Here is a 15,808-nt window from a genome sequence, read left to right as displayed (position 1 = left end):
TTACTGCTGTTTTTTCTTTTCTTTTTGTCTTCTTCTAGTTCCAAAACTTTCCCCATTTGCGTTCCGGGGAGGGGGCGGTAGGATGGAATGGCCACCAAATAGAGGACATGCTGTTGGTTGCGCATCGCAACGTCTGGTCCCTCGATGCACGATGATGCTTGAAAGTGGCCACGGCGTGGAGACGCGGCGCAGAATTAATTGGTAAAATCTGACTTGGCATACTAATGCGCCGTTGTCATTAGTTTTGATTAAATTTATGAAACGAAACACACAACAGGGCTTCCCCTTGTGCTTGCTGCCCACTTTTTGGCGTTGGCTTTGGGCCTGACTGGTCTGGGTGGCTCTGGTGCTGATGCTTACACAGATATTTTATCACCCGGCGGTTGGCAGCGTCGAGTTGGATCCAAACAACTCCGGCAGCGAACACAGGTGTAAGGGCGACAGCAACGGGTGAGCGCAGCAGTAGGGACAGCTGAAGGTACTCGTAAAAATGGCAACAACTTACGCGTGCGAGCGGCTGTAGTCAAAGTGCTGACGAACGTCCTATACCGTCCTCGGGGGCCGGAAATGTCCTCTTTGCCAACTACCGAAGGGCGTGTTGCGTGTTTAGCAGGCGGTGCCCCCGGGGCGGTATGTTTTGTCATGCCGGTATCCACTTCACCCGGATGGATTACACACCCCTTTGGGCTGGCACACCATCGATTGGCAGACAAACACAGTGCTGCACGCACGATAGTCACACGTTTGTCGGTTGAGCGCACGATAGAGCTACGGTTCACGCCCGTCCTCGTCATCGTCGGTGCCTTGGTGACAAAGGTTTTTAAAGCAAACAAGTCCCGTCCCGTTTCTGGCCCTTCCGTTTGCCTCTGTGACAAGTCGTACCATTCCTTGCCGTTCGTTGTCGGGTGTCGGTATGAATGTAAAGTTTTGGTTTAATTAATTTTGATAGGTGTACAAGTGCGTTTCCTTTAGCTTTTCCGGCGTTGCAGGGGCCGGCTGCAGCACGTGTCGACTTTAAGCACGACTCGGGTCGAAATCGGCATTGGAGGGCATTGGACGCACGGTGTCGGTGTGTCGATAGATTGCGTGATTAATTAAAGTCATACTTTTATAAGGCGTGCGTGAATGTTCATCTGCATTATTTTGTTTCCTTCTGTTCGCTGTCCCGTAGTGCGTAAATGTTATGGTTTGATAATTGAATTGCACATGCAAACACGTGGTACGGGTGAATTGTTGCGCTCTTGATTGAGGAAGCAGAAATGACAACACAGGAAACAAACGATGGAACAAACGAGTTGAATATATCGGTGAGAGGATAAATTGAAGTATTCATTTATTATTGCAAAACAAAAGGTTTATCTTCAATATTACCTACGTACATTTTATTGTTTTAATATTTACATCTACAAAAAAGCATAAAAAATCCTAACATTCCAGCTGTGATTTATACTATATATTTATAATCTTGGGGCGGTCCCATGGTACAGTCGTCAACTCAAACGACTCAATAACATGCCCGTCATGGGTTCAAGCCTAGAGTGGACCGTCCCCTCGTAGCAAGGATTTGACTATCCGTCTGCGTGGTAATGAATTAAGTCTCGAAAGCCTGTATAGGTCGACATGTCCGTGTAGGACGCTACGCCAAATAGAAGAAGAAGAAGACTTATAATCTTATTCTTACCTACTAAATTTGCTCAAATATATCTTCACCGTCTTATAAACATGCAGTTCTAAAAGCTCATAATTCAGATGTCTGCTATTTAAATTAACTTTGTTCTTTATTATCCATGCTGAAATACTTAGTTTTCAAAGTCACTTTCGAATGTAAACATTGGACTTGGAATTTGGAAGAAGTAGTATTGCCTACACATCTTCTTCTTCTTCTTCTTCTTCTTTGGTACAACAACCGTTGTCGATTAAGGCGTGTCTGTACCCACTAAGTGAAATGAGCTTGGCTTTCAGTGTCTTATTGTTATCATAGCAGGATAGTCAGTCCTACGTATGGGGGCACGGTCTATTCGGGACTCTTCGGGAACCCAAACCGAATACGAAATGCCACGCTGGCTTTTATCGTTGGGCTTCTCAACGGTAGCATCGATTGTCCGGCTTTGCTCTCGTCGATACAGCTATACGTGCCTGCAAGAACCCTCCGCCCTCGGGCGATGCTGGCCATCCCAGAGTCAAGGACCGCCTTCGCCTCCTGAGACCCGTTTTTGCGTATATGTCTTGCTCTTAATGCGGCATCTGATGCGTATGAGCCCGTCATGACGATAGCAAATTTGTTGAGTCGCATTAATTTGCTTCGCGCATCTCGCCAGAATCTTTAGCGTCCTTGTTATTGTTGTGTAAATTTTGTGACTATATCTGTTATATTGTACTCTTGCATGAATCGAGTGGGCTTATAAGGTCCGTCGATCATTTTAATAAATAAACAAATGACGGGCATGTTATTACGTCGTACGAGTTGACGACTGTACCACCAGACCGGCCCAACACGCACATTCGCCTATACATCTTACACACTGATAATTAATGATAATTACAAAATATGGTATAACTTCTAAGGTTGCGGAAAAAGCATCTTGATTTTTGGATACAAGCTATATAACAAGTCGTTCTACAATGTGTAATACTAGGGAAAACATGAATGTATTAAAATCAATATTTTTCACCATGTAAAAGACATAATTAGCCTTTTTTATAATTTTTGTTCTTATATTTTTGCCATAAATTCCTCCATTAAAATATAAAAAAAAAATCATCCTGTCCTATTTTCACTGTGCATTGGTTCTCCATTTATCAATACATAAACCGTCCTTTGAGTAGATGCTACATGGATAACACATAACGCAAATTTATCGCACCGGGGTATGCTTCCTTTCGTTCGAATTATTATCAATCCATGCAGCACATCATCGACAAGCACCTATTGAAATACGGTACATTTTCTTTTATTATAATCCTTTAAGAGTACATCCGGGTTGACTTGTGGCAAAGTGCATCGTGTTTTCTTTTGCAGTTGTTGTTGGTGCACTTTTCTCCTATTGTGCAGCTTCTCGGAACTCGTAAGCAGATGGAATCCGATTTAGATACCGAATAGAAAGCAGTGCTGCATGTTGAATGGATCGATCCGGAACCGGTCTTCAGTCATATCGTTTCACACAGACACGCCATGGCACATGTGGATGTTGAATACTGATTTTTATCAATGCTGTTACCGTCCTTTTACCCCACCTCACCGCCTGCCCGCTGATCGATGGGACTGGCGGGATCGTTTCTCGTCCTGTGCCTGCTTGGCCCTGCTCGGGCCTATCTTCAGCCACTGTTCACACTTCTTGCGCGACACTTCCAACCGGTGCCAGGGCATCCGCTCGCGCAGCAACCACTCGAACCGCTCGTCCTCGTACAGATCGTACTGGCCCTCGGTGATGGGGAACCCGTTCGGTTCGGACACGGCATCGAGCATACGCCACACCCCGGACAGGGAGTCACGTTCGGCCGGCTCCAGGGCGTCCTTCGGTGCAGCTGGCGGCGGCGCTTTGCGTACCCGCCGTTGCTTGCGGCGATGCTGATCGCGCTGCCGCTTCCGCTCGTCCAGATGGTACTTCAGGTCACATTTGAGCAGCATCTCATCGATGAAGCTCTGAAAGGGTGGACTGAAGCCACCGGCATCCTCAAACGGCATCTCGGCGCTGAAGGGTAGGTCTGGCTCACTGTCCGGGGGTAGAATTGGTTCCTCTTGCTCGTGGTCAATTTCTGCGATTAGCTGATCGTACACCTCCCGGAACTCCGAGGTGAACTGATTCAGCAGCATCATATCGTCGCCTTCATCCTTCCCCACTGGCTAGAGTAAACGGCAAGTAATTAGATTGTAAAGATGCTTACAGGAACCCATTACGCTTACCTTTTTGCGCTGATCCAGCAGGATGTAGGAATCGTCCAGATCGGAAAATGGTTCCGATAGGGCACTGTCTGTAGCATCGCAACCGTTATCACGGCGGGAACCGATCCCGGGCAGCTCCATCACCGAAAGAGGCCTTAGTATGTGAAGAATACTGTCGGAAAATGCCTGCCGGACCTCGGGATCTTCACTCGAACCGGTTGCTTCGTACGCGTCCATACTGGTGGCACGCTGGAACGCAAGTGTCTCGGTACCCAACGGCTTCCCAAAACACTCGGAATCCCGGAATCCGTGCCCAGCTCAACGCTGGGTTAAGTTGTTAGATCGATAGGAAATGGGCACGGCGAACACGGTGTCCCAATGTGTGAGCGCACATGCCCAGCAAAGGGGAAAGCAAAGGCCTGGTAATGGTGGTGGGTATGGCGGATGGTACGATTGATTTGACCCGTTTTTGTTTTTGACATACAGAACATACAGGCGTGTTTTTTTTTCGGGGTAGCTGTTCGGGATAGCAACAATTCGGAAAATGCAATGGATTAAGTTTAGGTAGCGTCTTGTGCAGGGGAGAGGGGAGAGGGGGGTGATAGAAAACTTGCACGTGTGCAGTTTTAGAAGGAACAAAGGGAAAAGTTTGTTTTGATGGGTGAGATGTGGTGTCTTTCAAAAAGTTTTCTTCAAGAGGTGGATTCATGTAAAAGAGTTTATGAAGCTGTTTGGTTCACTTAAAATTCAATAGTTAGTAGCGTGTTTATCAATAATTTTCCTATAATATTATAATTTTAAGAACTTATTTTGAATATATTGTTGGTAGGATGTAGTTCAGGTTTTTTACGTGTTGCATGCAGACTGCATATCTATTTGATATCAAGTTGAATGGTCTTCTTGTTCGATTCTTATATGTTGTTTTTTTAATTTCATTTGACACTTTTTTTAGTTTTTTTTTATAGTGATTATTTCTTCATTTAGTAGAAACTGTACTATAATCAAGTTGAATGATCTCTTACTTCCGTACATACATTGTTGTACTAATAAAATTTAGCTTTAGCTTTAGTCTATCGAGTTTCAATTATAGTTAAAAACATCGTAAATAAATAAATAAATTCAGCAGTCTTCAGTTTAAAGTTCTTCTTTAGTATACCCTCTTGTAGCTATAGCGAATAAGAGGAAAACAACTGTTTCAAGCTATATGTATAGATTTGTTTTCAACAGAACGCTTTGTTGAAAAGCGCTCGTGTAAAGAACGTATGTTTACATTTAGAGAATATTTTAACTAATATCTGCTGTACATTAGACGGTTTGAAAACTCACAAAATAACGCAAATATGTGTGGCTGCACTATATTGAACGAAGGAACTGTTATTTTGCATTTATATTCTCGATTTTCAACTATTTAGGGCATCAATGAATTATTCTATAAAAAAAGGAAAGAACAAAAAATTGCCAAAAATCGTATACATCATAAAGTTATTTAGCATTTTGTTGATCTTTTTGCAAAATTTCATGATAATACACCCTATCTGTTTCAAGATATTAGGATTTAAAGTCAATTATTCCAGGCTATCATATATGATAGCTTTGGCACTGAATGTGATGAAAGGAATTAGTTTCTGAAATAATTGCAATTACAGGGTTTCCCACGATTTATTGGTTGTTTCCCATCAGTTTTTGGTAAATTCGCATATGTTTTTGGTGCGTTCCCACGATTTTTTGGCCGTTTCCCAGAATATTTTGGTCCAATTGTATTGCTATCCAATCGGAAAATACCAATAAATTATGGGAACGAACCAAAAATCTATGGGATACGATCAAAAAATGGTAGGAACGCATCAAAAAATCATGGGAATTGACCAATATATCGTGGGAAACCCTGTATTAAGCTTCAAAGTAATCTCGTATTTCTCAAAATATCATCACATTTGCAGATCAAGCATAATCAATATTAGAATCCTCGTGGATTTTCCCAATACAACACGTCAAACGAGACCGTTATGAAATGTTACATGGGAATGTACGTAAATAAAAACAAAGATTGTTTGGTGGACAGTTATCTCAAACGATTTACAACTTCATGGGAATGTACGTAAATAAAAACAAAGATTGCTTGGTGGACAGTTATCTGAAACGATTTACAACTACAAGCTAAAAATAAGCCTCACACTACCGAAACCAACTGAAGTATGAAAGAACAATTGGAAATCCAACTTTCGTACAATAAAAATCACAATCATGCAGCTCCGTTCGTATTGATAATACACCAAACAGTAGTATATCGCTAATCGGGTTGTGCAGCTACTTGTAGCTGTTTGCTTTATCGCTTCCCGATTATGACACAGGGAAATCCAATTTCAGTCATCCAACTGTATCGTTACGTACGGTAGCTTTACACCCCGATAAACCGTTTTTGCGCCAGAGTTTGGGGGTTAATAATCCTTGTATTGTTTGCAAAATTTTGCGTTCCAGGTTGAATATTTTGGAGTGCACTCTGTACCGCAGCGGGCATTGATGACGCCGTTTTTTTTTTATTAGGAGTATGAATAACTCGTGGCCAGACGTTGAAGGTTGGCTAACGCTCTTGCCAACGACTGTGTCGTTGTCGGGTTGGTAAAACTTACTGAGATTGATTTGATGACGATCGCAGCTGGCCTTAGTTTGAACAGCTAACAAGCGGTTTGGCAGAGGCCGTGACGTTGCGCGTAATTGAGCCACGGTTCATTGACAAGGTCTAGCCACGAGCCACGAGCGCGGCCTAGTGCAACATGGCGATGTTACCGACACGTACACCTCTTGGTCTGGTTATTCCCGTAATTGATATCTATAAATGGGTTATTATCTGGAGTGTGATATCGTTTGTCTCAGGATGGCGTTTGTCGGTTTGACGGTGGGCTAGAATTGATTACTGGTGGATGTGGGTGGAAGAATTGGAGCAAGAAAAAAAAAATGAAATGGAGCTACAACGGACAGTACAAACAGAACACAAGTGTAAACATTTTCTTTACTTTTTACCAACTGATCGTTATATTTGAACGCTTAATTATTGCCAAATGAGACTTCCCTTACGATTGCCCTTATCGCCATTTTATCCTTATCACGCTGGGCCTGATAATTTGAAGCACAATAAATCAAATCCAAACACACACTTTCCAAAATCCTCGGACGTTTCACTATCGCGTAGATTATCAGGCAGCGTGACGCGGCTCGAGTCGATCAGGGGTTTTTTTGTTGTTGGGTGTCGTAACCATCGGGTGCCACCATATAAAATGACTCCGCTCGGCTACCGGGAAGACCATCCGTCGTCTAACCGTCTCTGCAAAATGTTCCGTCTTAGCGTTCTGCTGACCATCTGTCTGGCCGCAACGGCCCTCGGCAACGGTACGTAGTAGTGTTCTATGTGTTTGAAGTAGGAAAAGATCGCCTCCTACGAAGTGTATGGATGTCCTCATCAACGTTCCTCTTCTCCCCAAACAGTACTGTCGCCCGAGTACTACGAATGGGCCGGCCGTATCGTTGGTGGCCAGAACGCTGGAACGAACCAGTTCCCGTACCAGGTGTCGCTGCGCTCCTCCGGCAACTCGCACTTCTGCGGTGGCTCGATCATTAACAACCGCTACGTGCTGTCGGCTGCTCACTGCACGGTCGGCCGTACCACCGCCAACACCATCTCGGTGGTCGGTGCTATCTTCCTGAACGGAGGCGGCATTGCGCACAGCACTGCCCGCATCGTCAACCATCCGAGCTACAACGCCAACACGCTGGCCAACGATGTGTCGCTGGTGCAGACCGCCACTTTCATCACGTACACTGCCGCCGTGCAGCCGATCGCCCTCGGAACGAACTTCGTCACCGGTGGTGGAGCCGTCGCTTCCGGCTGGGGTCAGCTTGGAGTAAGTTCGACAGTTCTTGGGCTTGGCTGGCTCGCTGGTGAAGATCTGTGATTGTAACTTACTTTTTGTTCTGTACCAACAGGCCAACATCGGTATCCCGAACCATCTCCAGTTCCTGAACACCCAGATCATCACGCTGGCTGACTGCCGCAACCGTCACACCGCAGCCAACGCTGGCCGCGTCTTCGACTCGACCGTCTGTACGCTGAGCCCGTCCGGCCAGGGCATGTGCATGGGTGACTCCGGCGGCCCGCTGGTGCAGGGCGGTGCCCTCCACGGTATTGTCTCGTGGGGTATCCCGTGCGGTCTCGGCATGCCCGACGTGTTCGCTCGCGTCTCGTCCTTCGTCGGCTGGATCAATGCCAACGCTGTCTAAGCGATCGTCGCTTGGCAGAAGCAAAAAAAAACCCCGTGTGATTGTGATGATATGAATTTGGCACTGATTGGATAGGATAATTAAAAGAGTTTTTACTTTTGAAAATGCAACGTGTATGGTGACAATTTGGCATAGAGAAAGAACCATTCGTCATTATGTGATCTGTTTGCTGCAGGATTATTTGTGAGTGAAATCGATCCAGCACATATCGTTCATTTCTTCCTCGCCACTATCCTCTATCGACTATCGATTTATCGGAAAAAGGATTGAAATTCAACAGGCATACTGCTGATAAAGGCATTTACGCATCTTCGGCAGTAAGTATTCTACTGTGTGCTGTACTAATGGTGCTGGCATTACACTTCATCTCTTCCATTTACAAAATCGTTAACGATGTCTCAAGAAAGGACAAAGTCTTTAAAGTCCCAAGACATCAACAGCAACAAATGGGAGATTAACGGTCTTCTGGTAGAATGGACTAGCAGCGTGAAATATTTGGGCCTCACTTTGGATAGCAAGATGCTATCCCACGGATAGGTTGTCAAACTATCTTAATGAGTGTAAACCCACTGATATCGGGTAGGTCCAAGCATTCCTTTCAAAACAAGTAAGCTGTCTTCAAGCAAATCAACCAACCAGAGCAAATTCATAAACAGAGGGAAACAAGAAATAAAGCCGTATCGGACCATTGTATCGTGAATAAATTAATCAATAAATAGAGGGCAAGTCGTCGATATGCGGTAAAGGTAAGTTTATTAATGAACAATATTTTTGTACAAATTATTGGTTTTGGGGCACATCAACATGCCCGTCATGCGTGCAATGCTCGAACACCCTCATAGGTAGGACTGACCATCCTGCTAAAGGCAATCCGTAATTCATTGAAAGACAAGCCCACTAGTGGTACAGGTAGGCCCTGTCCGACAATGGTTGTTATGCCAAAGAAAAAGAAGAAGATTTTTTCAATTACATAACTATCTAATATTCATTCATTCAACTGTTATACAGAACATACGGAACGTTGTGAAAATAACACAACAAAATATTGACCGATGAAGTGAAACTTATTTTAGTGCAACTGCTAGCTTCACGCCTAAATGGCGATAAAGAAACGTTGTTTAGCGCTGTAGCGCCATCTTGATTCTGGTAGCAACGCGTTGCTTGAGTTTGAACGATTCCAAAAGAACTGCGAAGTTGTGTTGGTCAACGCATTTAAGCTTCGTTAAAATTATCAACGTATTTTTAACGTTAAAAATTATTCATCACAGCTGAATTTGCATTTAAGTCACCAATTTTTGCCTTAAATTAATTTCTTAAATTATCCATATTATTCAAATCAAGGATACTTATTTTTAAAGTTTCATTGGAGTTTTCACTAAGTTATCACATATCTTCAGGAATGAGAAAAAATATAAATCTAAAGGCCGGGCTACATTGATCGTACTCCGTAGTGTAATTTCGATTTTCACTAGCGCATCTGGCGGCGGCTGTCGGAAGCATTTTTCCAAACAATTTGTAGCCGCTTCAGAAAATATGTTTTTTTTTTCCTTGTTTTTTACTTTAACTGGAATGGAAAAGCTATGCAATTGATAGATGATTATGTTTTGCAAGTATTTCAGCCATTTTCGCATCAAAAAACGGTGAAAAAACAACTTATATTTGAGATCTGGTATGACCATTCCCTTGATGACAAAAAAAGCTTCCTCCAGCCGCCGCCAGATGCGCTAGTGAAAATCGAAATTACACTAGCGAGTACGGACAGTGTACCCCGGTCTTAACAGAATCTTCTAAATGCTTTTCACGAAAAAACATGACATGGTTTTGTGCTTTTGATTTTCCCTCAGATACTTTAATTAAGGCCGGGGGGTTGTCTGTACTCGCTAGTGTAATTTTTATTTTCACTAGCGCACCTGTCGACGACCAGCACAAGCAAGAGGGCGCTATAATTGATGTGTCAAAATTATTTATTCTTGGTGTCTCATCAATTTTTGACCAGGCTATCTGTATGCCGTATGAAATGTTGATCAACGTACATAAATTGCTACAGAATATGCCGTTGAGTGTTATTGTTGCACAAATCGTCATTCATACAAAGCGCTAGGCAACATTTCTCCCCATCTTTTAATCTCTATCCATCTTAGGGGACAATTATAGGCTTCTCGAGCCAAAACACTTTTTGACAGATAAATTATACCAGCCTAGAGCTTCCACCCGCCGCCACTGGATGACGTGTGCGTTCACTAAATTACACTAGTGAGCACGGACAATGTCCCTCCGTCTTTACAGACCAAAACTTAACGCAAACACTGTAAACGTACATACATCAGAATGGTAATGTTTTATTGCTGATATTTCCTATTAAAAATATATATTGTCCGAAAAGAATAAAACAGGTGATATCATACAAGCATGTATTAATTTTAATACTGTTATTTAAAAACACCCGCTGCTCGCGATTGATAACGATATAAACGACGGGTCGACAACGTGTTCAAATTACATGTATCACAGCATTCATCAATCGATAACAATTCCATTCGGCTGTTGAATTAGTTGACCATTTTCGATACTGCATGATATCGATGAACACATTACAAAATGGTAGCATTTTGTTTACTTATGTCGGAGCTAAAATGTGCCAGTAATCAATACATACATAATTGTAAGTACTTATCTATTACGCGCAGTCACCATCCACGAGGCGGCAGATTGAATACGATTCTGCCAATTGTAAACTTGCTCTAAAAATAACTCCCAGACATGATGTGAATGTTTGCGGCTCGGTGCTTGATTATCTAATCGTCTGTGCCGAGTGTTGGTGTTTTTCTTTGATGTCGAATGAGCTTGCTGTACTGGTAATCCTTTTTTAGGCTCGTTTATTTTTTTGCAACACTTTTGCAATCGTTCGCATGATAAGCTTAATTGAAAGCCAAAAGATTAGACACGGTTGCTAATTGCATTGATTAATCCGCAATGAACACCTGCATCCACGACGCTCGTGGCGTGTTGTGGCGAGGAGCTGTCGACTATCTTGCTCGTAAATGCGCTTTAGAGGGTTAAAATGTAACGATGTAGGAATGTCGGCAAGGGTGAGACGAGAATTTTCGAGCGTAACATTCGCGTTGCATTGGGAATGGGTGATAAAGTTTGGTTTACATTCATCAGTTTGCGACGAGGAGCGATAAACCGAGCTGTGTAGAAGACGTTATCGAGCTGATCTGTCTAATTCCAAATGGCTGGCTATTGGTGCGGCCACCGTTGCCCACCATTATTATCTGCGATAAGCCGTCGACCATCCACTTCCTTTGGCTTTTTTGGTATAAAAATCCACGACCACATGTCACTGAAGAACAATTGCTAGTTCGATCGTCGGTTTGTTAGTATCGTGGGAACGTGTGCGTCCGCAAAATGTATCGCAAAGCAGCTGTTGCACTAATCGCCTGCTTCCTGGCAGTGGCCGTCAGTGGTGAGTCGGCCACTTCGGATCCGCTCTACCAGCAGTGGAAGGGTCGGATCGTCGGTGGCACTTACGCACGCGATGGAGACTTCCCGTATCAGGCCTCGTTCCGCACGCTGGACGGTATGCACATCTGTGGCGGTGCCGTGCTGAACCAGCAGTGGGTCATTACGGCCGCTTCGTGTCTGTTTGGCCGTTCGACTGCGGACACGCGCGTCGTGGTGGGAGCCTACCGGTTGAGCCAGGGTGGCTTCAATCTCGGCCTGCGACGCATCGTCATCCATCCCAACTTTGCATCGGCCACGCTGGCCAACGACGTTGCGGTGGCTCGTGTGGCACAGCAGATGGTGCTGAGTGATGCCGTGCAGGGTGTGCAGCTTGGCTCGTACAACATTAACGTGGCCTACGGAGCCCTTGTGTCCGGCTGGGGTCGTATCGAGGTAAGTAAAGCACAACGGTTACAACAGAGAGCTCACAATACGGTGTGACGCTAACCACAAATCTTCACTTTTGTGTTTGTGCTTTGCAGTTCTCCAACCCCCAGTTCCCGGACAACTTGCAGTACATTGCGGTAAACGTGATCTCGCAGCTGGAATGCCGCGCACGGTTCGCTGCACCGTACGATGCACGGATCTACGATTCGACCATGTGCAGCAGCAGCCCGGTCGGCCAGGGCACGTGCCTCGGTGATGCGGGCAGTCCACTGATCCACGGTGCCGAACTGCACGGCATCGTTTCGTGGGGCATTCCGTGCGGTGAGGGTTATCCGGACGTTTACGCACGCATCTCGTCGCACCGTGGCTGGATCCTTGCGCACACTCTCATTTAAGGCGCAGGCGTAACATTAGAACTTAAGCAAGAAGGAGGAAATGAGTGTACTTAATGTAATATAAAATAAAAAAAAAATTAAACATAAATAGTTTTGTTTGCTTTTTGGGAGCGTTTGTTGAAACTCAAACTGTCACAGTTCATGCATAACCTGACACTTCATGTTTCCTTCCTTCTAGCCTGATTTAACGTCGAAATGGAACGTCGAATGCACTATCAAACTATAAAATGTTGATTCATTTTAGCTACCCATTTATTAGCAAATTAAAGTCAATGAAGTCAGTGAAATCGCAACAGCAGTATGTATGGTTTCAGTTGCGCCTAATGTTAGGCACTGTATGGCATGTTTGTATTACAGCAAAGTGATGGTAAGGAAAGACGGGGTGAAATAGATACCTATCTAAAAATGACTTAATTTGAAGACGAAATTGAAATTGAAGGTATTATTTTCAGCGTAGCTTCAGGTAGCTTGAATGCTTTTAATTTACATCCATACAATACAACCGCTTTGGTTATGGAAAACGCAATGCCGGCCTAGTTTTGAGATGCAGGTTCTGTTTTAAGCCAAAATAAAAATGGCAGAAGTTTCAGAGAGCATGGTGTTGGGGGCAGTTCTAAGTTAGCAATGATGTCATGATCTGTTCCAGGATTGGTACAGGTTTTGAATCCTTACAAAAAAGGATTGCAAACGAAATCAATCCCAGAACCAGTAAAGTGGCGAAATCTGCTCCAGGACTGGTATGGGTTCAGTTAAATTACTGATATGGGTTCCAGGGCCGGTGTAGGATCAGTTTCAGTAGCAATATGGTGTCAGGATCAGTTCCAGGGCCTGTAGTATAGGTTTATAACCAGCTCTAAGAGCTAGAATCAGATTCAGTACCAGTACGGACTATGTAAAAACTCCAAGAACCAATTTGTCTCGAGGTCTTGATTGTCTTTAAAAACCATTTGCGCGCATCCTGAAGTTATTAGATATTCTTACCGTTATTTTGCATAACCCTGTTTGTTACCCGGGCAATTTAAGTTGTATCCAAAACTGCGCAACTGGATATGAGGAATGTGAACAAGTTGATGTTGAAATTATAAAACATGTAAAAACAACAAAAAAACCATGCATCAATGCAACCTTCTGATAAACCTTAAAAAAAAGATTTATTTGGTAGTCTTGACGATGATTCCCCGATTCTAACAACGACAATAAAGACTAATAAATAAATAGTATTGACAACTTTATCATAAGTTAATCACAAAGCATTGAAACACAGTTGTAAAAACAAATGCAAGCACATACTCCAAGCTAGTTTTCAACCCAATCTCAAGATAGTTGAAACATTATTTCCACATGGATGCAACATAGTTTCAACATAACTTCAACATAATAACAATTTTATCAGTTGGAATTCCAAAACATGAGAACACAGTACAGATCTTGCACCAATTCATCAATGCGCCAATAATTTCAAAAACGAACTACAAAATCAGTTTTAATCACAAACTATTAACAAAAAAACAATCAACAAATCAATTAATCTGTAGTTGATAATGGTTAAATAGTTGATATCTGTAGCATCATATGACAGAAAGGTGCAAGAACCTTAGTCGGTTCCATTTTAGCCAGTAAAGTTTAGTTTCCAGCTACGTTTCAAAAGTCATAGCGCGGCTGCTCTTTGGAGTTCTTTCAGCTTCTCAGTGTTAAGAATCGCTTTGAAGAAGATAATTGGCAATTCAACAAATTAATGTTCTACTGTACATGTGGCAGCTAATTCTGTCATTTTTATGTCTCGTGATAATTCAATCATAAAATGGCACGTGTGCATTGCCCGACCGAGTAGCGAGAATGCATTTTGCGAACCAAACTGGATACGATCCAGTAGCGATCGTCACCGATAATAGTATCAATCATAATCGAGTGTCAGTCTCGTGACAGGATTGACTGGGCGCGCTTGTTATGACGCGCTGTGGAGTCAGCTCTTATCTGCCCGAGACTTACGCGCCTCCATGTAAACTGTCAATCCCTCTTTTGTTGCGGTTGAAAGTTTTTTGCGATCACATTCTTGGCATATCGACATAGATGTTGGAATGCCTTGCAGTTCATGCCATTTGCTATAAATTGAACGACCGTCGCCGGGTATGTCTCAAAGTACAGCGTCCAATCAGCAGGCTTAGGAGAACGGCTGAGCCCACAAGTGACAGGATAAAGCAGTGATAATGAACCGTTGGGTCGCGTTTGTAGTACTGTGCGTTGCCAGTGTGGCTTGTGGAGAAGGTAAAGCTGGATGAATCCAACAGCGTGAAACATTCAATAGAGATTAAATGTGTGGAATTGTGCTTTTTCCTCCGACAGACGCAGCGCTTCGTACAGCGGATTGGGAGGGACGTATTGTCAATGGTTTGAACGCGGTTTCGGGCCAGTTCCCGTACCAGGTGTCGCTGACATCGGCAACGTACCAGCACTTCTGCGGCGGTGCCATCATCGGCAACCACTGGATCCTGACGGCGGCCCACTGTCTCACCGGCCGCAAGCCGGCGGAAGTGATCGCCGTGGTCGGTGCGCTGACGAGTGCGCGCGGTGGCTACAACTACGACGTGGAGCAGTTCATACTGCACCCGAACTTCAACGAGTGGACGCAGCAGAACGATATCGCGCTCGTGCGCACCAAGTGGTCGATCAGCTTCAATACGGCGGTGTTCCCGGTGAAGATGGCCCGCACGTACACGCCGGCCAATCGGGCCGTGCTCGCATCCGGGTGGGGTTTGACCACGCTGAGCGTACCGAAACCGGCCGACCGGCTGCAGTACGTGGCGCTGCGTACGATCAGCAACGAGGATTGCTCGGAGCGGTTCCGCAAGCTGCAGAATCGTGCCATCACGCCGAGCATTCTTTGCACGTTCAGCCGCAACGAGCAGGGCACTTGCATGGGCGATTCGGGCGGCCCGCTGGTTGAGGATGGCGAGCTCGTTGGCATCGTGTCGTGGGGCATTCCCTGTGCCGTCGGCTATCCGGATGTGTATGTGCGTGTTTCATCGTTCCGCGCCTGGATCGGTGCAGTCACCGGAGTGTACTGAGCGAGCGACAGGACAGGCGAAGGCAAGCGCGATTAAAGCATGACGACAAATAAATCAACGAATCGTTTCGTTTCTTTGGTTACTAAAATAGGTGTGTACGAGGTCCGCTTATCTCCCGCCGAAATGTACTCCGAATATCACGCGATTAAACTGGTTCACTCATACTTATGCAGAGCTTGTTCGCTTAAAAATCGTCATCGACGGGGACTCGATATCTACTAAGGCAATGATGATGGTGCTTAAGCTAATCTGGCGATAGCGGTTGGGGGTGTATCGCTGGTACGAGCCCATAAAATGTG

At 44.4% G+C, this 15,808-nt stretch overlaps 3 protein-coding genes across 3 annotated transcripts; 2 read left to right on the top strand and 1 right to left on the bottom strand.

Annotated features, from left to right (window-relative positions):
* Nucleotides 1–3,097: 3,097 nt before the first annotated feature.
* LOC5667956 (uncharacterized) lies at nt 3,098–6,976 on the bottom strand. Its single transcript, XM_001689222.2, has 3 exons — nt 6,959–6,976; nt 3,905–4,162; nt 3,098–3,844 (listed from the first exon to the last, which is right to left on the bottom strand). The coding sequence occupies exons 1-3, from the start codon at nt 6,974–6,976 to the stop codon at nt 3,236–3,238; spliced, it is 885 nt and encodes a 294-aa protein (XP_001689274.2). The 3' UTR covers nt 3,098–3,235.
* A 134-nt stretch (nt 6,977–7,110) lies between these two features.
* Nucleotides 7,111–15,597, top strand: LOC3291457 (polyserase-2). Its single transcript, XM_552320.4, has 6 exons — nt 7,111–7,270; nt 7,367–7,782; nt 7,865–8,156; nt 11,613–12,055; nt 12,145–12,370; nt 14,788–15,597. The coding sequence occupies exons 1-6, from the start codon at nt 7,159–7,161 to the stop codon at nt 15,507–15,509; spliced, it is 2,211 nt and encodes a 736-aa protein (XP_552320.4). The 5' UTR covers nt 7,111–7,158; the 3' UTR covers nt 15,510–15,597.
* Nucleotides 11,499–12,488, top strand: LOC5667955 (chymotrypsin-2). Its single transcript, XM_001689223.2, has 2 exons — nt 11,499–12,055; nt 12,145–12,488. The coding sequence occupies exons 1-2, from the start codon at nt 11,567–11,569 to the stop codon at nt 12,442–12,444; spliced, it is 789 nt and encodes a 262-aa protein (XP_001689275.2). The 5' UTR covers nt 11,499–11,566; the 3' UTR covers nt 12,445–12,488.
* Nucleotides 15,598–15,808: the final 211 nt, after the last annotated feature.

This window comes from Anopheles gambiae, chromosome 3 (assembly GCF_943734735.2).
Source record: "Anopheles gambiae chromosome 3, idAnoGambNW_F1_1, whole genome shotgun sequence".
In the NCBI taxonomy this organism is placed as follows: domain Eukaryota; kingdom Metazoa; phylum Arthropoda; class Insecta; order Diptera; family Culicidae; genus Anopheles; species Anopheles gambiae.
This window is presented reverse-complemented; position numbering and strand designations above follow the sequence as displayed.